General features: G+C 44.7%; 1 protein-coding gene across 1 annotated transcript in view; it reads right to left on the bottom strand.

Annotated features, from left to right (window-relative positions):
- Nucleotides 1-781: 781 nt before the first annotated feature.
- Nucleotides 782-23,323, bottom strand: part of LOC119656110 (adhesion G protein-coupled receptor E4-like) — a 221,166-nt gene continuing 198,624 nt past the window's right edge. Inside the window, exons 6-8 of the mRNA XM_038062426.1 lie at nt 14,979-15,165; nt 2,263-2,364; nt 782-1,850 (exon numbers count right to left, since the gene is read on the bottom strand). Coding sequence (XP_037918354.1) covers nt 1,500-1,850; nt 2,263-2,364; nt 14,979-15,165 — 640 coding nt within the window. The 3' untranslated portion in view covers nt 782-1,499. The remainder of the gene's footprint in view (nt 1,851-2,262; nt 2,365-14,978; nt 15,166-23,323) is intronic.

Genomic DNA, 23,323 nt, shown 5'->3' with positions numbered 1-23,323 from the left:
AGCGCACGTTCCATGAGAAAATGCGCAAATCGTTAATCTGTTGTCGTTGACGGGTTCATCGTTGTAAAATCCATCCTGTCCGAAGCTCCTTCTGTGGCTTCGTAACATCGGTTTTCCGTGTAGGGTTCCTACCCAACCCCCAACCTGGAGGACCAGTTGGTACAATTTGTGCCGTTTTTAGGCGTGGGAGACTCGCCTTCATCCTTCTGCATCTGCAGTTTTTCATGGTGGTGGTGTTGGTTCAGCAGGCGTTTCCCAGGTTTTATGCTTCACCGTGGGTACCAATCCACCCTTTGACCGCTACTTTTCTTTTATGAGCCTGGTTAACCAGAGTTATCCAGATTAGGGCTCTGTTCTCCATAGGTTCCGGCTGAATAATTCCTTTTAGACGTTCATTTATCTTTCAAGACTTGTCTGGGCGTTTTCTATTGCCGTCTTTGTTTGTGGAGATCTTAGAATTGATGAGCTTCTTCTAGTTGCGTCCATTTTCTTGTCCTGGACTAGTTAATGCGGTTGCCCCATTTTAACAAATAGAGTGGGTCTCGAAATCGCCTTCGTGGACCAGTGATCTCTTTTAGCTTATCCTTCCTTGCTTTTGTTATTGGTGTACTTGATGGGCTTGTGATTTGTTTGAACAACTCCTTCCTCAAATCATGGACGGAGGCTAAGTTGTTCACTAGCGAGGCTGTTTATGGACCCTTTCCAATTTGTTGGGCACCCCACACACCTTAGTACAATTTACAAAGTTATTCCATGAAAAAGTTCAAGAAAAACGCCACAATTTTATTAAAATTTCCATTTATTTTATTAACTACCGTAATGACCTCTATTTCGTTAGATTCTTTACAAAACAAAGGAAACATTTTCAAAAATAATTTACAAAAGCGGAAAATGGTTACAATTTCTAGATTCTATCTGTCTTGCATTGGTTATAGGTAATATCCTTGTTGTATCAATCTTGAAAACAAATGTGTACTTTGAGGAGAATATGTATGAAGATATGTTCCACTTACTAAGCTAATCCGACTAGCTTCCAAGGTGATCTATGTGTGTAGGTAGGCGTTTTACTCCAGCTTGGATTCCCTTTGATTTCATATTAAAAATATTTTTATCCTTTTTCCACTACAGGATAGACTTTTTACAGCTTTGAGTAATTACAGCAAATATACGTCTAGATTTCACTATCACTAATTGAGATGCGTTATTTCAGATGGTTCTTCAGTTGGGAAGTAGGGAGAGGGTGGATGGGTGGTTGGACAAGTGCTAGCTTTCGACAAGCCCCGACTACTCTCTATCAAAACGACGGACAGGGTGAGGGTCCTAATCAGAGTGTTGTGCATTTTACCAGATACTTTCGAAATTGGAAATTGCTGTCCAATAAAGCCGCTTGATCAGAAAAGATTATTTACAAATTCATTCGACATCAAGTAGAACCAAACTTGAAGATCTAAGCTCTAATTATCCTTTTTGTGGTGATTATGTGCGGAAATTCGACTGCCTTAGAGAGGCTGCGGTGGTGGACCCGACGACAGTTCAGTAGCTGGGAGGGAGCTGGTTAGATCCGTACTGATTCCCGCTACAGGCGCTGGACAACATTTCTTCGACTCCTTGCGTTCCACGAAGGATTCTTCCCGGTATGAAGCTTTGACTAGTGTTTGATCCGTTTCAGGAGTAATGTGTGCATTGTCCTCGTCGTAATTTGGATTCGTTACGGTTAAAACTCCATAGCGGCCTCCTTCGCCGTCGCGTAGACAATTGTAAATTCCATGGCGCTCCTTTCGTCCTCTTGAGGCAGTGTAGAGCTTCAGGACCCTACAGTTGCAAGTCACGAGCAGAGCTGTAATCAATCCCTGTAATGAGGTAAGTGAATTATTGCATTATTGTCTTTTATTTCAGATATCAAGTAGATATGACAACATCCTATTTTCATTAAGACATGCAAGAAGGAAGGCTGTAAGATCAGACTAAAGAAACCTGACCCCACTTCCTGGCTTCATCAATATTCCTCTTCAAAAAATTATATAATATGAGAATGAACGAATCCCTCGGGACGTGAACCGAATTTCCTTCAGACAATCAAGTGCTCATTTCATAAAATTTGCATTTTATAATATCAAATAACCCCGACTTTTGCTGCTTGAACGTGAAAAAGGACACGTTCTATATTTATTTTTCTTCGTTCGTTACACCATTAACTTTTTTTTTTCTAAGGACTAACAATCGTTCAATCTCGGTTGTTTCTTAATTTAAAATTAAATTTACCTGAAGCCCTTGAGCTATGCTGTATGCTGCCCAGAGTTGATTCATCCGCATAAGCGCCGCAAAGGACCCGAGCACGTTCACAAAAGTGAATAAAAATAATATCTGAAAGGAATAAACGAGAATTGGATGAAAAAAATAACAATAACGACGTCAACCTTTCTTGAATTGTTTATTTTAACTGAAATTACAGGAACAGAAATTCTTTGAAAAGAATTTTATTTCTAAATCTCAATTTGGAATCTCGTTTTCTGAGGACATTGGCGCAATTATTCTTGCTATCTTATCCTGAATTAATACGAACAATAGATGGATGCGTGGTTGTAGTAAGGAATCACCTGTTGTATATCTCCTTGCAAGGTTGGGAAGTGTATTGACAGAGTGACAAATTAAAAATATAATTGGAATTAAAACTGAACAAAGAGATAAGGATGAGGGGCTTTGCTTGGATTTATCTTGGCCTGGGGGCGGAAATCTTAATTTTCGAATAGTGAGAATACCGGAAGGCAACGCAATAAATATATCTTTGTCTTTGCTTTAGTTGGAAAATTCAGAAGGTTGCGCGCTGCTAGTCGTGAATGTGTGGCGCAGCGGGGTTAACAACATTCGAAATTTATTTATTAAATTCGAAATTTATTATTAAATTTATTTCGAATGTTGTTAATCCGATTGACAGTTGCCACCACCGGTGTTCTACGTGGCGATTCACCCTGGCGGATGTTAGTTTCTCCATTTTAGGCGCAGACTTCTTGTGTCACTATGGGTTGCTGGTGGATTTGCAAAACAGGTCCCTTATAGACTCATCACAACCAACCGTAATTCGTCAGGCCAAATCTCATCTCTTCCCGACAACAATCTTTCCGTACTTTTGGAGGACATTACTGACTCTCGTGTTCGGGCACTCCTCCGAAAATTTAGCCAGATTACTACTGAATGTAGTCTCTCTAAACCAGTGAAGCACAATGTTCAGCACCATATTGATACTACTGGTTCCCCTATCCTCTCGAAGGTGCGTCCCCTACCACCCCCGAAGCTGGCTATTGCATGGAAAGAGTTTGAACAACGTATGCAATAGGGTATCTGCAGACCTTCGGACAGCTGTTGGTCTCCCCACTCCATATGGTCCCTAAGCCAAACGGCGAATGGTACCAAGTGGGGATTACAGAAGGCTAAACACGTAAACTGTTCCAGATCGATATCCTATTCCTCTCATCCATGATTTTGCGCATCATCTCGCAAATTGCCGCATCTTTTCGACCTTGGATTTAACCAAGGCCTATCACCAAATCCCAGTAGCTCCTGAAGACATTCCAAAGACGGCAATATGCACACCCTTTGGACTTTTCGAGTTCACACGGATGACTTTCGGGTTGTGCAATGCGGCGCAAACCTTTCAAAGGTTCATTCACTCGGTCCTGCGAAACCTTGATTTCGTCTCCTTGAGGCTGGGTCAGTCCTAAACGTTGAGAAATGCAAGTTCCTCCAGACACAGGTGAGATTCCTCGGCCACTTCATTTCCCCTGACGGAATACAGCCCGACCCAAACAAGGCACAAGCGATCTCAAGCTTCCCGCGTCCGAAAACCGTGAAGGATTTGCGGAGGTTCTTGGGCATGCTAAACTTCTATCGTCGTTTCCTGCCCAAGGCCGCCCAACACCAGTCCGCGCGTTCGATAAATCCCGACAGCAACTGGCTGAATCTACACTTTTGGCGTTTCCTCGACAAGATGCACGTCTAGCCGTTTTTGTTGATGCCTCCGACATCGCAATAAGTGCTGCTCTTCATCAAAAGGTGAATCTAGTCTGGCAGCCGTTGAGCTTCTTCTCCAGACAGTTAAACCCCGTTCAACGGAACTACAGCACCTACAATCGAAAACTGCTCGCCGCGTACTTGAGCATTAAGTACTTCTGCTTCTCCCTAGAAGGCAGGCCTTTCACAGTGTTTACGGACCATAAGCCTTTCACATATGCTTTGAAACAAAAGCACGACAAAGCGCCCCCTCGTCAGCTTCGGCACCTGAGCTTTATAAGCCAGTTCACGTCCGACATACAGCATGTGTCCGGCAAGGGCAACATAGTTGCTGACGCTTTGCCACGTGTCTCCGAGATTAACATCCCCGCCTCACTCGACTTCTTTGCTATCGCCAAGGCGCAGGAGGATGACGCAGTATTTCAGAGCCTCAAATCCAACCCCAAATGCAAATTTCGGGAGTTGCCCATCTTCGGCTCGAACCTCTCTCTCTACTGCGAATACTCGGAAAAGGGACCCCGGCCATACATTCCGGCCACCTTTCGCAAGGAAGTGTTCCATGCGGCTCACGACGTAACGCATCTAGGCATCAGGACGACAAATCGGTTGGTCACCGAGAAATACCTCTGCCCTCCATGAATAAGGACATCAACTCCTGGGCCAGAGACTGCATCGCATGTCAGAAATGTAAGGTCACCAGGCATGTAAGAAAAGAAGTGGGTTCATTTCCCCGCACTACCAAGCCCTTTGCGAGACACGGACGGTTACAAGTATTGCCTTACAATCATCGACAGGTTTACGCGGTGGCCTGAGGCAATACCTCTGAAGGACATTACGGCGCAATCTTGTACCGAAGCCCTCTGTCGAGAGTGGATCCCTCGCTTTGGTGTCCTTGCAGTGATCATCATTGACCAGGGAATGCAATTTGAGTCCACCCTTTTCTTGGAGTTATGGGATGCTAGAGGTTTGGCACTGGACGATGAAAGCCGCCATTATGGCTCGCGATGATCCGTCCTGGACTCAGGTCTTGCCTCTCGTCCTGCTCGGCCTACGAACAGCGCGCCGAGAGGAATATGCTGCCAGCCCGGCGGAGCTGGTATACAGGGAGAACCCAAGGCTCCTAAGTGTTTCGGTCTTCGACAAGAGATCGGGTCTTGCAAACTTGGGATTGCTGCGCCTGCTGAAAGGTAATCTCCGCCACTTTAAAGTCACACCTCCTACCCGACACTCGTCCGCACCTGCCTGCGTGCCCAAGGAGCTGCACATGTGCACGCACGTCCTGGTCAGAACGGATGCGGTCCGGACGCCGCTGCAGCCTCCATACGAAGGCCCGAACCGTCTTCTCGAGCGGGGAGAGCATTTCTTCCAGCTCGAGATCGGGGAACATGAGAAGGCTACCTCCTTATCCAGGCTGAAGCCCGTTTGCCTCCCAAATCAACGTCGTGTTCGCTTCGTCGTATGATGGGGAACCCAGTTCCGAGTTCAGTCGCTGAAACCCTTAGGTTTCATCTGGGGGCAGAATGATGTGGCCGCAACGGGGTTTGACATTCGAAATTTATTTCGAATGTTGTTAATTCGATTGACAGTTGCCACCACCGGTGTTCTCTGTGGCGGAGTAGGCCGTCATTTTTGAAATAATAATTGAAGTTAAATTAATATTGACATTTTTGAAATTCAATTAAGAAAAGAGATCCTAAAAAGTTGTGTAGTTTTTCGTTAACTTTATTAAGAAAATAGTAATAGAGGGAATGGATGCGCTGGGTTTATATATTCGGGATATATATCGCGCATGCCTAGCGCACGCTTATATTCCAATTAAATGGCGTGATGTGCAGGTGTTATTCATTCCCAAACCAGGGAAAACCACCTACATAGACGCAAAAAGCTTCCGACCGATCAATCTAATGTCCTTTTTGCTAAAAGGATCATATGGTTTCCAGATTCGTCTTTGAAAAGATATACACTGTTGTTATCAGCGAAAGAGAAGAATGGTCGACAAATGGCCATGAGTCTTTTCAGATTACAGACTTAATAATCTTCACCGACGGGTCAGTCATGGAGGGTGGATCGGGCGCAGGGGTGTTCACGGACAATCCGATTATAGAACTGACCCGATCGCTCGGAAAAATGACGGACGGAGATATATGCCATTTCATTGGCAGCAGAAGAATGTCTGCGACAAAAGTGGAGGGGTCGCACTATTCGAATCCGTTCCGACAGTCGGACGGCATTATCAGCACTAAATAGCAAGGACATATCAAGCCAGTTGGTGTGGAGTTGTCATCAGGTGATGCTGAAACTTGGCCGACTGAACGAAACAGTCCTGATGTGGGTGCCGGGCACTCTAACATCGCTGGTAATGAGGAGGCTCACAGATTGGCTCGGCGAAGGTCTGGATACACAGTGGGTGGTCTACTCTGAAGGGTGAAATTGCAAGGATTCACAATGGGTATTCTAGTCTGAAGGGTGAAATTGCAAGGATTCACGAAGCCGAGTCGAGAAATTTGCACTCTTGGCGGCAGGCGAAAATCCTTGTGAAAGAGCCTAGGGCCACTAGAGTGACATTTTTATTGTCTCTTAAGAAGTGGGATATGGAAACCTTAGTAGGGATTTTAACGGGACACTGCTCCTTAAACTACCATATCGAAAAGATTGGGGTGGTGGTTTCGGCTATGTGCAGCCAATGTGAGGAGTAGGAGCTTTTTATGCAGCTTCCCAGCCTCCTCAGATCTCAGACGAAGACACCTTGGCAAGGTTTTCTTCAATGAAGAATCTGCCCACTCTCTGCCTCTGGAGAATGTTCTCAGATTCGCTAAAGCCTGCGAACACCGTAGACAGGAAGGCATTGAATAGGCGATTTACGGCGATAGTACAATGGGCCTAACAATGGCCTGAGTGCTCGGAGTTGCGGCTCCCCCCAGTAAGCTAAACTAAACTAACTAGTGGTTCCCCGACTTATTATATATTATTTGGTCTGGGATTTATTCTCACTAACGCATATTTCAGGTTGCTTAAATGTTTCTTGCGGTACTTCCTTAAGGACACTCCATTTTGGATTGATTGCCGCTCTTCTGTGGCGTATCTTTTTGTAGCTTGGCAATGGATACTTTTTGAAGAGATGTACTCAATTTGACCATCTCATTTGACCATAACATGTAGTTTTCGATGATAGGTCCCCAGGGTTCACACCATTGAGGTACTTTGGCCCATACAAACTGGAACATGAGCAAATTAGGATCATTAGGTACTCCAACTTCCGTAACCTGGGGCCTTACTTTGTTCCTCATCGCCTTTTCTTACATTAAATTCAATGTAATTCGATTGGCAAACAATTTTCCATGGCAAATTTCTAACAAACTCCTTTTGGTATTCTGGCACCTACAGCCAGTTCCAAATTTATTGCATAAGCTTCCTTCCGATGTGGCCTGGATAAGAAGTTTACAATAGCAATCACAAGCAACTCTTTTCCCCCCTAATACTCCTGAAATTGAAATCTACCCATGCCCATTTAATCGGCTTAAAAGTCGTCACAAAAAGAAAATTAATGAAGTTCTCAAGAAATCATCCATACATTGAAAAGTCCCAATCCCAAGTTTTTAATCCGCAGCGGATTGTGGAAAAAAGACGTGGGATCTTCCCTTTAAGCAAACTTTATCGGGCTCATCGCATAAGATTGCGGACTTTTGATTAAAAATTGTGGAACTCGGTCTTTGTGCCGACTACCCTCCCCGTACTGGCGCCGGGCTAATCTGAAACTGAACTCTGATAAATGGAAACAAATGGAAAAACTTTTTACCTCATATTTTCCTTGAAAATCAGGAAGCGTGAACATTTCGGAAAAGGGTTTTTGGTTTTTCTGCTCTTCCGGCTACAACGGGGTTTTCCTGTTTTTCCTGGGTAGGGAAACTTGTCATGATTACAGTATGAGGCTGTCAGTTCGAGGCACTAGTTAGTATGGGGTCGGGGCTGCTTCCGAAATTTGTTTTATTCATTTATCTATTCCGACAAATTTTGGGGGTCGAAAAAGATCTCAATCTAGTTCTGCAAACCTTTCTAAACCTATCTAAACTGTTTGAAATGGAATGCCAGGGGTTGTCTCTGAAATTCCATAATTCTTCCAGCATTGCTGAAGGAACAAAAGCCGTGCGTTTTGAAAGGACATCTCGCCATTGTAGGAAATCTCGGTTCGTCTCCTCCTACCCGTTCTTCCAGGACGATTGAAATGTTTTTAAACCGAATCGCGTTTTGACTTCTGGCCATTTCATGCTTTAATCATTGCTCCCTTGCTTTCGGAATTTTTTGCATAATGGCGGCTTGAATTTCCGCCGATGCGGGCTAGGACATTGATAAATGACGAAAAAGGAAAAATAATGGCATGAAACTTTGCCTAACTCAGGCAAACCTGCTGGCTGCCAGGATCTCGACAGGCTGGCGTTCAATTAAATTTTCCCACCATCTATTTCGCATGGAGTGCTGTCCGGTTGTGAGCATCGTTCATGAACGAATTAGCATTATTTTTCATAATTTATTGTACACAGCATGAAATTGAGCAATCAAGATAGGGAAACGGGTGGGGGTAGGTCGGTGGTCGGCCAGATTTGATAAAATAATTTTAATTAGTCCCCGAAATCTCCTCATTTTTTGCTTTTCCTCTGGTCAATAGAAAATTAATTTATCCTTGGCTATGGCATGTATCCTGGTGGGAGTTGGCGTAAAAGGTTTCCAGGAGGATAAAGGTTCTTTGGTACGAGATTATGTTTCTAATTATCAATAAATACTTAAGAGGATTTGGAAAGATATTTCAAATGAATGAGACATTGGGAGGGTATAACCTGGGCGCAAAGTACGCTTGGGTCGAGTTATTAATGAAATTTTCATAACTAATTAGGGCTATGGTCGACCTTTCCTCCTTGCAAGGGGTTAATTGATAAGGTGTTTGCTGGTCATTCTATTTTTTTTGGGAATCATTCTTCGGGGTACACGAGGCCCTTACCCTTCGACTAAACATTTTATTTTGAATGATAGATGAAAGTAACTTTGGCCTCATTTTGCGTGGGAACTTCAATATCATTAGTTTCTATTCGAGTTTTTTTGGATGACTTTATTGTTTGCGGAAATCTACATGGACCCCCTAATGAGATAAGCCTATTTGCTGATGTTACGAAGCCACAGAAGGAGCCTCAGACAGGATATCAGCCTTGCCAGGCCTTCGGGCGATAGGTTCTCGCATTCTTGGCGAATATTCGCGTAAGCCCCTGACTTCAAAAAACCCCAAAAAAGAAGTCTGGAATGGTTAAATTGGGTGATCGCGCCGGCTAGTGCGAATCACCAAAACGAGAGATAAAGCCGACCCAGAAATGTTTCCTTTAGAATATCGGTTGTGGCTCGAGCAGTGTGCGCCGTTGCACCCTCCGGTTGGAATCGCATGTTCTCCAGTCCCAATTCATCCAATTGAGGAAGACAAAATTCGGTAACCATGGCTCTGTAGCGCACACCGTCCACAGTCGTCGTTTGTTCCGCGGCGTTCTGAAAGAAAAATGACTTGATGACTCCTCTTGCCTAAACAGCACGCCACGCAGTGACTTTGATCGGTGCCCCGGAAATGGTTATTTTGTTTATTCACGTAATCCCTAAGATGGAGATGAACCTCATCGTTGATGGTAATTTTCTATGAAAAATTGTCCTCCTCTTCGTTGAGATGCAGGATGGCTTAAGCATACGTTAGACGCTTTCGGCTGTTAACAGCTAACAGCAGATACACTGTCTGCACTTTGCAAGGAAACATCTTCAAATCGTCCACCAAAATTGTGCGTAGAGACTGCCGGCTAATGCTCAATTGCGTGGCACGTCTTCTGGTCGATGTTCCGGGCTCCTTCCTGCGATATTCCCAGCAGAACGGCTGCTCCGGGGCCGGCCAGCCTTGGGAACATTTCGTGTTGTCCCAGTCTCTTCAAGGAAAGTGGCCAAACGCCGCAGTGTTTGTCCAGTTGGTGTCGGACGCCCAGGAAATCTGCGACGAAATTCATGCTGCGTCAACACAACCGACTAATTGTTGTGTAAAAAAAGCTCTTGCGGAGCATACCTTATTTACTTCACAAATGTCAAAACCGAATTGACAATTGACGCCATTTGTTAAAGTTATAGCGTTTCCCCACAGTGTGATTACTTTTGCTCCACCTTGTACAACTCGTAAAACTGGTGGAAAAGGTTCTAAAAACATCGCTCAACAAGGCGTAAGCTATGCCAGCATTTTGAAATCCGCACCTCAAAGCCAAGAAAATACAAGTACCCCACAATCTGGAAGGGCTTCTTCTTATACTGACTCAAACTATGAACCAGTTTACGGTCTCGATGCAAAACATGATGCATAATCAGACCCAGATCTTACAGGTCCTTTTCAGAAGCAAATGAACCAGCTTAAAAATGAAACGGGCATCCAAATGGCGTCAGCCAGCATAAACTGGAAATACGACACTTCCTGTTTGACATATCCGAAATGTATCTCACTCGTAAAAAAATGCCCAAATTGGTGGATATTGCTTCTACCATACTAAGCATCGAAAAAGAAAAGCCTCCGTTGGTACCGGAATACTTATCAGATTCCGCATTAAGCACTATTTCCAAGGAGATTACTGCAAAGACTACCTTCAAGCAACTTCAATCCGATCACTGAAGTGGTCCTGCGAGATAACCATCACGGCCATCTATTATCCTCCAAAGTTTAAACTAATTTCTCAGACATTCGAAGAATTTTTTTACATACTTAGGAACAGATTTCTTGCCGTTAGGGGTTTTAATACTAAGCACCCTCATTAGGGATCCAGACTGGTTACTCCCAAGGGAAGACAGTAGTGGGACGAACTAGACTGAGACATTAGACTTTATCGTCTAATCTGGACAGTCCACTTATTGGCGGGCAAATTTACGAAAGATCCCGGACCTGGTAGACTTCATCATTATCATCAACGGCGCAACAACCGGTATCCGGTCTAGGGCTGTCTTAATAAGGAACTCCAGACATCCTGGTTTTGGGCCGAGGTTCACCAATTCGATATCCCTAAAAACTGTGGGGTGTCCTGACCTACGCCATCGCTCTATCTCAGGCAGGGTCTACTTCGTCTTCTTTTTCTATCAGAGATATTACCTTTATAGACTTTCCGGGTGGGATCATCCTCATCCATACGGATTAAGTGGCCCGATCACCGTAACCTATTGAGTCGGATTTTATCCACAGCCTGACGGCCATGGTATCACTCATAAATTTCGTCGTTATGTAGGCTACGGAATCGTCCATCCTCGTGTAGGGGCCAAAAATTCTTCAGAGGATTCTTCTCTCGAACGCGGCCATGAGTTCGCAATTCTTCTTGCTAAGAACCCAAGTCTCTGAGGAATACATGAGGACTGAAAAGATCATAGTCTTGTACAGTAAGAGCTTTGACCCTATGGTGAGACGTTTCGAGCGGAATAGCTTTTGTAAGCTGAAATAGGCTCTGTTGGTTGACAACAACCGTGCGCGGATTTCATCATCGTAGCTTTTATCGGTTGTGATTTTCGACCCTAGATAGGAGAAATTGTCAACGGTCTCAAAGTTGTATTCCCCTATCCTTATTCTTGTTCGTGCTTGTGTTTGACCAGTGCGGTTTGATGTTGTTGGCTGATTCGTCTTCGGTGCTGACGTCGCCATTTAGAAATATAAGCCTCATTAAACGTTCCCGCCCTTACAAAGGAGACTGCAGGGTCGGAGAAGGATACCTTGTTCAAGGCAGAACGAACGAACCTTCGATCCTTGTCCCAGGTGTCATATTAAAATTATACTTGGGGATTTTAATAGCCAAGTAGGGACGGTGCCTCACGAACATATGGGGGGCCAATATAGACTCGGATCACTATCTCGTTGGACTGGTGTTCCGAGCTCGAATAACAACACCACCCAGAATCCCCTCTGACAATCTGGTGAGAGGTAACATTGAAGCCATCCACAGCGCAGCTCTCCGCAATACCTATAAGGGGGAAATGGATGCCGCAGTAACCGCAGTCAACAGATCATTAAATTTTCCTTTTTGTAGGTATTTTCATCATGCATTGATTGCTCGGTCATTTTTTGTTGGGATAGGGTAGGTGAATGGTTTTACGCCCACAGTGTCGGATTCCCGGTTCGGTACGTAGTCGGACTACCAACTAAACAACTTCCCATCGGCAGAGAGCCAGCCTGGAACCGTTTGCCACATCACTTCGGGTAGTCCCTGAACTCTCTCGCCCTGCGGAGCCTTCAAATCAGGGAACTCCTTTCTCGAACCGGAGGGGATAGGAGGAAGGAAACTGTCAGTTCAAGGGACCCCCTGTCATCCGGCTCCTCCACCGGTCGAGTTCTATCTTCTTAGCAACGAGAAGGATCCGAACGTAATGGGCAACAATGCTCCACTTGTCAGCACTCCTCAGCATCTCTTCGACAATGTTGTCTGGCGAGAGATCCCCTGTGTTTAAATAGAGCTGCTGACGAACCCCATCCCACCTTCCACAAGAAAAAAGGTGTGGTGGGATTCGTCTACAACTCCATTACAAAACACACGATCCGGAGATCGCCCCTCTCCAATCTTGTGTGCAGGTAAGACTGAAAACCTCCAGGCCCGCTTAAAAATTGGGTAAGGAAATAGTCTCACCCATGCTTCCTATTCAGCCACGCACCTAATCTGTCGATGGGCCGCGCAGTCCGTCTGCCTCTAGTTTCATTTTGCTAAGAGAGCTGCGTGTAGGGTGCGTTGCCGTTCTTCACGAGCAACAACCATAGCAGTTGATATTGTGGGGATTATTGGTTGTGGCTGTGAGAAGGGGTCGGTTCGAAGAAAACACAGCTGATGCCTGGTTTTTAATTCGATTTCTCAATTCGATTAATTGGAGGTTGCGGTATTTTGGGTTCTGGTCGGTTGGACGAGTTGGTTTGAGAAGGACTTGTTGGTGATTTGGTGCGTGAATGCTGACTGAAGAGGAACTATTAAATTGATTTACAAGAGGTGCTACCAGTTGGCTTATTCCAAGTGGTTTTTCCTAAGTCTTAAGTCCTAAGTATTCTAAATCCTTCTCCCCTCTAATTCCTCTAAACTCATACTAAAAAGAGACATCCTCTATTTTTATGGCCTGATAATTTCAAAGACTGGAAGGAACCCTATAAGCGGCCAATGAATATCTTTAGTAGGGGATGTGATCCGTCACGGACCTTCTCTCTCGATTGCTTACTCAGGTACCGAGTTTTATGAATCCATGCGCGTTGTCCGGGTTAGAGCCCAAGGTTGTCATACGGAAGGTCGCGGTTCAAATCTCACTGGTGGCAGTGGAATTTGTATCGTGATTTGAGGTCGGATACCAGTAGACTCAGCTGTGAATGAGTACCTGAGTCAAATCAGGGTAACAATCTCGGGCGAGCGCAATGCTGACCACAGTCCCTCTTACAGAAGAATTTTTGTCTCTAGTTTTAACTTCGCCTGTGATCTGATAGGTTGGCGCCATATTCTCTTTCATATTTCAAATTCCTATGCGGCCCCATGCATGGTTAAAAGATACGTGAAAGTTTGTAAAATATCACAGGAGAGACTGACCATTCCCGAGTCTGGCTAGCATAGAGCGCGTGTCAACAGGATACTTCAGTTAAGAATCTTCATTTATGGGTTGGTCTGCACGGTCAATTTTGCCAACTCTTTATGTTTTGGGATAACTCCGCTCTTTAGGCCGGCTTCGAGTAGCTAGGAGAGTTTTTTGATTAACGTGCAACCCATTAAGTCATTATAATGGATTGAATTGGAATCATCCACTATAAACTGCTTGAGCTTGGTGAAATGGTTGACCCTGATTTTTTCTGATAATAGCTAACGACACTGAGTGAATAAAGAAGCAGTGATTCGGCACGCCGACGAAGTACTTGGCTAGGAAGTTTTGATCCGTCTATTCTGCAAACCTGACATGGTTCTGTTAGACTACCTCTCATTTCAGTTTTTTTTTAAATACCTGCAGAAAGGGGAAAAGTTTGAATTTGAAAAGTGACGGTTGTAATTGTCACAGTTTTTAGCGTAAAACCATAGAAGTTATATAGAGTACCTACCCTTTAAGGTAGGGATCGAGGTGAAGACCGTTGTTGAAAGCTCTATTTACATAGTTTAAATCTGATGATTTGTCGAATCAGTATCGCAAGTTATGATTTGGACTAAAATAAGACCCTTAAGTCATTAAATATGTTATTGTAACGCTCCTGGTATGGACAGCAATCAGGAAAATTGGCTCGCGCTTTACCAACGACATATATGGCTAGCATAACTGTCTGGATCAGCATCTGTAAGTTCGAGCAGATATTGTATTAGACTAACTTGTCTTTTACATCAGAGACAGTGCCTTGAAAGATGGTTGAGCAATGAAAACAACTTCCGAATCGCACGATTTTAATGCAACTCGATTCGTCAAACCTTTTCTTTAGGAGTACAGCTTGGTAGCGATAAATATGGTTTCGATTGGACCATGCTTCTAGATTTCGCCAACCCTTTAATAAAGTCTACAAACTTGTTGCTGAAATCAATCATAAAACTTTATTTGATTTTTAGAATGTCAATAACTTTATTACATAAAAAATGGAAGAGGAGCTAAAAACTGTGTGTATACTCTCTTTCTTAAAATTGACATCTCACTAATTCATTTTTCAAATTAAATTATTTTTTTCAAATCACGGCCTGCTGCGCCACGGAGAACACTGATAGTGGCCACTGTCAATCGAATTAACAACATTCGAAATAAATTTCGAATGTTGTTAACCCCGCTGCGCCACATCATCCCAATTATGTAATTTTTGAGATTAAATGGTTTCATGATGCAATCCCCTACAGGGGGTCGTATGCTTACCTACTTATATCCACTTTAATCTTACATAAGTTTCAAAAACACCCGAACTAACCTAATAAATTTAATAAATACCTGGAAAATGCACTCACCTTAATGAATAGTCCACTTTGTAGCATTCGGCGCTTTATCAATTTGTTGCGGCATTTCGAGTCCACTTGCATTTGTGCTGAAACTTTTGCCGTGTTGCGCGCTTGGAAGGCCAGATGGTAGCCGAATAACAATAATATTATGGCTGGAATCATATATGCCCAGATGTACGCTTTGCCTTCCATTAACCTAATTGTGTATGAAAAAGATGAGAAAAATATATGAAAATGATTAGTAGTTTTAAACTTGCAACACTTTGTTATGTGGTTTATTGAAATACAACAGAAATTAGTGAGATTCAGTTAGATTGCAATGGGAAAAGGGATATAAAATTTTATTAAAATATCAAAATTTGTTTTTTCTCTCCTCCGTTTATAATAGTCAAAGTGGGCAATGTGAATAAGCTATGTTAATACGAAAAGAGGGATCATCAGATGCTGCCTCACCTCTGCCTTGTGAGCAGCGAGAACGAACCGGCTCGCAGGTGTTGTACGCTCCCTTTCATAATTCGTAAAACACAACAAGGGTACGAATTATATTCAGCGTAACTCGGCCCATAGTTCGGACCAAAGCTTGGTCGGATCGGACCGACATTAAATGGATGCGGACTTTGGACTCCCCAATCGCTAAAAGTAAAAATTGTCTAGCTCCGGCCAAGCTTTAGTCGTTCGGACTATGGGCGGAGTTACACTGAATATAATTCGTAACCTTGTTGTGTTTTACGAATTATAAAAGTGAACATATAACACCTGCAAGCCGTCTCTGCTCGCCTCTGACAAACTCCCAATCACCCAAATCTTCCCGCCCGTCAATATATGTGTGCCTTTAGAAGTAACAGTCAGCCAATATACGAGCATCGTCAAAGAGGTGTGCGAAACTCAAACATCGCAACGCTCCCTCAACTACAAAAACTTAATCTCGCTGCCTGGAGATCTCCTAAAGGATATCAAACTGAAAAGATCTCTTCGGAGAAGACTCTTCAGAAACAGATACGGCACCCACTGTCGCGCCTTCAAAAACGAGATTCACGATCTAGATAATTCGATTCGTCAGAGAACCCAAACTCTCTACACTGAGCACCTCCACGGTCGACTTTCCAATATTGAGCTCAATCCACACACCGACCGTGAACTGAGGCAAACATGTCTCAGTCTCGGCAAGGATAATATCCCAAGCGCCATCTTACCCCATAACTTTTCTCCACCCGAAAAAACCGAACTATTAGCCAACCACTTTTTAAAGGCCCATCAGACCACACTTCACCTTCGCAGTGAAGAGGCGGAAGAGGAAGTCCTCTCCTCTATCTCCTCTCTCCTCAACTCACAGCATTTCGTCCACGACCCATCAACCTGTCTTCACTTAGTGGCTACCTAGTTCTCCAAGAACAAAAAATCCACCGGTTTCGACGATATCCCAAATATCATCGTAAAGAGATGCTTCGCCTTTTACAGTCCCTTTCTCTCCGTAATTTTCAACCACTGCATTCTCAATGCACATTTCTCCACTATCTGGAAGAATGCCAAAATAGTCCCGATCCGGAAAAAAATAACGAAAACCCTTTGATACCAGATAGCTACAGGCCTCTATCTTATCGCCAACCGCCAAAATCTTCGGGCGGGCCATCAAAACGATGATTGACGAACCCAGCGACACCAGTGATATCATCCGAAACTTCTAGTTTGCAAACCATTCGCAACATTCAGTCGGGCACGCACTCCTCGTACTCAAAACTAACATTTGATACGAATTTAACCGCAAAACGCCAACTATCGTCTGCCTTCTTGACCTGAAAAAAAAAGCCTTTGACTCTGTCGGGCAACATGGACTCATCGCTAAACTTTCAAGGTCATTTCATTTCCACCCACAACTATGCAAACTCCTCCTCAGGTTTCCCCATGATAGAAAAGCCCGGGTTGCCGTCCAAAGCCATCTATGTAAAACTGACACTTGCCCCGCGGGCATTCCTCAGGGATCGGTACTCTCTGCCACCCTCTTCTCACTATGCACTGCGGACATTCTACTGCCTCCCGACGACCCCAACCCGATGAAAGTCCTGCAGTATGCTGACGATCTGATACTTTATGTATCAGTCAAAACCATTACGCAAGGTGAAGCTCGTCTAAATTCATACTTAGGCGACCTATACCACTATTTTTCTAGGTGGAAATTCTCCTTCAACCTAACCAAATGTCAGACAATAGTGTTCCGGGGCAACACTAAACTGACATACGCCATCAAACGTAACATCGAAAACATCTCCCTACACATTAACTCCGTCCCAATACCAAAAGTAGAGCAAGTGACACACCTCCAGGTCACATAGACACATAGACCTCCACTGAAACGTGTAAACAACGCTTTCCGGTCACTTCTACGATCAACCGGTACAATAGACCTGTTGCGCAGAAAGTTAAACTTTTCTGCTATAAGCAACTCATACGACCCCTTCCCACCTTCGGCTTCATCTTCTGGGCAGATTGCTCAGCAATCCAAATCGAGAAACTGAGTCTCTGCGAGAGAAAAATATTGCGTTATTGCGCTAATATTTTCAAAAACGAGGATCGTACGAAATACATTTTGAACCATACCTGCAAAGTTGCCAGGATCGATTTCGCACTTCGCTTCCTCGACAAGTGTGAAGCACACCCTAATCAGCTGATTAGAGAGCAAATGAACATTGATTGCAGTATTGAGAATTATCTCCGCAGACGCCAGTTCCCTCAAGCCCTCGTGAACCCGTCAATCCGATGCAATATCTTCGATGAGGTTGGAAAGGTAACTCGGGTACTCGGGTTCCTTCTCCTTCGACCAGTTCGTGCCACTTCCCAACCTTCCCCGTCCCTCTCTCCTTTCTCTTTCTTCCTAATAGCGGAAATTTCCTCCATTTGACCTTTTTTTTCAGACTATCGATAAGTGTGGTAGTCAAAGGGTAGTATAGGTCCCAGGGCGAAACGTGGATTGGTACCCACGATGGAGCATAAAACCTGGGAAACACTTGCTGAACCAACACCAACAGTTCTACTACCAAACCCTATCTCCAACTCCACGTGGTGACCGCTGGGAGCTCTTTCTTAACGAAAAGCTACAGATGGAGAAGGATGAAGGCGAGTCTCCTGCGCCTAAAAACGAGGGAAATTGTACCAACTAGTCCTCCAGGTTGGGGGTTGGGTAGGGCTGACAACCCTACACGAAAAACAACTTGTTACAAAGCCACAACAGGAGCCTCGGACTGGACGGATAATACAACGACGAACCCGGCAACGACAAAGGAATCGGCGCAAAACCGGGATGTCTGGAGTTCCTTATTAAGACAGGCCTAGACCGGATACCGATGGTTGCGCCGTTGATGATGGTGATAAGTAATTTTACTTTAAGTCCCTTTCATTAAATAAAAATGTGTTTCTCTGCGAGCCGCTTCGGTCACGCTGCTCCCAGGGCAGAGGTGACGCAGCGTCTAATGAGTTGCCTCTGCCCTGGTACGAAACCGTAGTCGCCTTCGTCCCTCTTTTCATTTTTGAACTTTGGGTGTTAACCTAAAAAGAGGAGTCCGCGGACTATAAAGAGTGGGAGCAAGTTGCTCTCCATTTGGTCCGATCCGACATTAAATGGATGCGGACTTAGGACTTCTCAATCCCTAAAAGAAAAAAATATGTTAAAACACTTGTTCCAATGACCAGCATTGATGTTTAAAGCAGCAAAAAAATCCTAGTGGCTATCCAAAATAATTGTGACAAGAAGAATTCCCTTGTGGGGCCCCCCTCCCTGAACTTAAATTGATTCAGGATATATTCAGAAAAGTTTTGCAAGAAGTGTTTAAGAAAATAAGGGATGAGATTTGTTTTTAGAGTGCTTGTCTCTTATGCACAGAAAACCCTTGAAAATTGACCTAACCTTGCGAAGCCTCGTTTCCTTCTTATAAGTTCGCAGATGGCCAGATCACGATAAATTGCAATACAAATACAAGTCACCTCACCGGAGGGGATGGATCTTTTCCGAAACACAAGAGCAGAGGGAAAAAGGCTACTCAAAAAGTACGGGGTGGTCCTATGGAAAATGAAAGCTGGTACCATCGTCCAGCGAAATATCCTCAAAAATATCATAATGGAGATGGAAGAACTCTAAGACCTTGCACGCCAGCAAAACTGTCCTAGATGACAGCTGAGGAAGAGCTGAGGAAAAAGCATATCGCTGGTATAGTCCTTAGCATAAAACGCAGTGCAGTCAGTACGCCAGAGGGGGGGGGGGGGGGGGGGGGGCAGGAAAATCTATAAAAGGAGGCGACAGGAAACGCCGGGATCTGCCGATGGGAACGAAGCAAGAAGACTTCCGCGAGGTCGTAACCAAGCAGGCAAAGCAGCGTCGAAAACAGAAGAAAATTCAACAACAATAATATACTATAAGTTGGATAGCGACAGCAGGGGCTCCACTGTGGCAAAGTCGAAGTCGACTACGACGGCCATTCTTATAAAGTCGAACGAAGGAAGATCTATCCTGGAAGTTTTTCGAGAAGTCCGCCACAATGTCAAATCAGAAGACGCTGGTAAAGATGTTAAATCTATCCGGCGGACTCGAACTGGACCTAAAAGAAGGGTACGTTTTGCGAGACTGCCAAGAGCATTCTCGGCGTGAAAGCTGTGATACGCATGTACATCCTCGAAAAAGGGATCTGGATTGGAAGAGGTGGGGGAGGCGATCAAAAGGGATTACCCAGATGTGACCAACCATAAGATGGGAGTTACGTCCGTGAACTCTAGAGGGCGAAAATTGACCATTATCGCTCTTTCTGATAAAACAGCGCGAAAATAGAAGAACTGCAGCTGAATCGCTAGTTATGAATCTTATTGCTGCAGCTAGTAATGCATCGGTTCCCAAAAGAAAACGGCGTCCCGGGAAATTACCTGTGTACTGCTAAAATTGCAAGCCTATGAGGGAATTGCTTTAGACTTCGGCGGATTGCTCAGCGGGCAAGAAGCTAAGACGAGGTATTGCTTAGAACAGCAGAGTATGAGTGGGAAAAAGCAACTCTGCCACGAAATAAACAGGCAGAAGGCACGCTGCTGGAAGGAGCTAATGAACGACGTAAACAGAAAGTCATGGGGCTTCGGGTAGGTATCCAAAAATCTCGGTGACGTGTGGAAGCAGCGAAGATGGAAGAAATTGGGCAGGCCCTTTTTCTTGTCTACCCCCTCTGAACTGACGCTCTCGATGAAGGAGTAAGTATGTGCGCTTGGTTCTTGAGGTCCTATTTAAACCTGTATTGGCTCCTGATAAAGGAGAGCTGGAATGGATGGATATTATATATGTTCGTCACCTCGTTTACCAAGATGTCAATGGGCACCATTCCCAAAATGAAGAATGCCGCATCATCTGAAATGGCCCGGAAGGCAGAAAACACCCTGCTGTTCTTCTGTAGAGTACACTCAGTATATGTGAGTTAAATAAGATGGAACTCACCATCCTGGCTATAAGCAGCCTGCAAGTATTACGCGGACCTTCTGCATTCGGGATCATTCTTGTCAGAGCTATATAGACTGTGGATGCGTTTTCGGAAGTATGTTTAAAATTGAGCTTTGCATCTATCATCATTCTTCTCCGGAGCCGGAAGATTAAGCACATCGTTGTACATTATGTTCCACAGTAGTGGGTCCAGTACGGGCCTCTCTGTGAGAGACAACGCACACCTGAGGTTCATCATCAGTATCATACCAGAGCTATCCACGATGGCACTAGGGTAGGTAGGAACTCTAATCGTCGTCAGAGAATTTTGAATGCATTTTCTCGTTCAGGGTTACTACCACGCAATATTTGCTGGTACTACCCTTTCCGTGAACTGCATCTCCGGTCAAGTCAATAAGCAATTTGATGGCAACAATGGTAGATCTGGCTTTGGGGAAACCATACTGTCGGTCCAAAAGGCCTCTTTGGCTCTTAACAACCGGGAGCAATCTATTATAGTTTACCCTCGCCAGTATATTCCCCATAGCTCACTAGGAGGTTTGGCAGAACTACCAACTTCTGCCCTTTCCATGCTGCATGCAACATCCCCTCGGACATGTAAGCTTCGAAAATCTCAGCGAATATGTCCGGTCTGGATTTCACGGTGAGCTTAAGCGCCCTATTTGGTACTCCGTCCAGGTCACCAGCCTTAGTCGATTGGTCTAGCCACACTTCCATGAGATTTGCTCATACAATGTTTTTGTAGACCAGCCTGATGTCGTTCTCGGCTTTGGGTATGTTGTTTCACTACCGTGTGGCTGTCTCCATAGTTTTAAAATAATTGCAATAACATTCCAGGACAAAGAACGCGTCTTCGAACTCAGACCATGTGGAGGTTTAGCAACTGTACACGCACATGCTGCTTATTTTTGCCCATACAGATCCACTGTATAGCTTGCCGCAGGCAGGCCCATATCACCGGTCCATCAGTGGAGTCTGTAACGTCTCTGTGACGGTTTATTGATGATGGCAACCTTCACCTTCCCCATTTATTGGCGTAAAACACCACCGGAATGTTCCACAGTAGCAGGTCCAGTACGGAGTCCTGTGGGGCACTTGCGGTGATAACGTGGTCATAATGGAGGTACGGAAGGCCGTAGAGAGAAAATTGGTATCAACACTACCTCCTCGCCCCTATCCACGATTTGTTTTTTCGATTATTAATGCCTGGAAGGCACCCTTAACGAATGCAACTTTCTTGGCAAAATGAGCCAAGGGGCAAGTGGACTGCGCGGCTCATCGACAAATTAGACCCGTGGTTGAACAGAAAGCACGGTGAGATTGATTACATCCTTACCCAACTTCTAAGTGCGCATGGAGGTTTTCAGTCTCACCTGCACAGGGTTGGGAAGGTGCGATCTCCTGATTGTGTGTTCTGCAATAGAGTGGCGGATGACGCTGAACACCCCTTTTTCTCTTACGAGAGGTGGGACGGCCGCTGCCAGCAGCTTTATGCAGACACAGGGGAGCTCTCTCCAGACAACATTTCCAGAGAGATGCTGAAGAGCGCTGGCAGCTGGAATCGTATTGCGCATTATGTTCGGGCTCTTCTTACTACGAAGAAGATTGAACTCGACCGGCAGAGGGATCGGACGGTAAGGGGTTTCCTGAACTAACAACTCCCTTCCTCCCCTCCCCTCCCGTTGGTGAAAGGAATTCCCTGACTTGAAGGCTCCCAAAGCCGGGAGAGCGGGAGGGCTAGCCCGAAGTAATGTGTCAAACGGTTCCAGGCTAGTTCTCTGATGACAGGGAGGTGTTTAGTTGGCAGTCCGCCAGCATGCTGTTGCGGGAGTCCAACACTCTGTGCGTAAACGCATTCACCTACCCAACTCCCAAAAAAAAAATGACTGGAAGGTGAAGTTTACGGAATTGGAAATCGCATACCGGTTTCTTGTTTCAGGTGGAGACATTGGCCCGATACATGCTTTTGAGAGTGGTGGCTGCAATTGTAGGAGGATGGGAGATAAATTGGCGACTCCACGTGTCGGTTTTTTTTATTGTGGGTCTAGGGAACCTAATACCCTGCAACTCCGATTGTGGCTGATGTTTGTTCCTGAACAAAATGCGCGAAATTCTTATGGGAAGTTGCGGTACAATACAACAAATGCAACCAACTCATCTTCTATTCTCAGCCATTTCTTTTCGGTTGTTCCATAAAACCAAACAATATCTTAACCTTAACTTATGTTGTTTTAAACTTTCAAAACATAGCTGACCCGAGTAGGTCAATGTTATCCATTGCCTAGGTTCTGTATTCACCTCCTCGAGGAGTGTTTAAAGTCGCTGTTTTGAGGCCTGGTGTAGTTTCGTTTTAAACCGATTTTCGATGAGGTTCCTGTTGTATCCGTTTTTGTTGGCTGTTTCCAGGATGCAATTCATTTCTTTATTTCTTCTCTGCTCATTGAGCGGTGTTCTGACCATCCTGTGAATCAACAAATTGTGTGCACCATCTTATGGTGAAGATCCCCTCTTTCCTGGATTATTTTTAAGTCTAGGAACGGTATCTCCCCTTCCTTTTCGATCCCCATGGTGAACTCGATGTTCCTCTGTGCCCGGTTGAGTTTCTCGAGAATTGTTCCTGCTTTTTCCCTTTTGATGATTAATTGTTAATACATCTTCCACGTATCTGATCCAGCATCACGGGAGTGCCCCAGCTTCCTGTAGTTCATTTTTAGTCTTGGTACGACTTGACCGCACCAGGCGCGGAAGTTTTACCAACAAGTCAGCAGGATGAAGCCTTATACACCTCGATGCTCATCCTGCCGAGACAAAGAGGGAAATTTGATTTCCGACAGAATGGACATATTAGAGCGATGGGTTGAGTACTTTGATGAGCTACTGAACAACCAGA

The sequence above is a fragment of the Hermetia illucens genome, chromosome 4 (assembly GCF_905115235.1).
Source record: "Hermetia illucens chromosome 4, iHerIll2.2.curated.20191125, whole genome shotgun sequence".
NCBI lineage: Eukaryota > Metazoa > Arthropoda > Insecta > Diptera > Stratiomyidae > Hermetia > Hermetia illucens.
The sequence above is the reverse complement of the archived record's forward strand: the minus strand, read 5'-3'. Positions and strand labels throughout refer to the sequence as shown.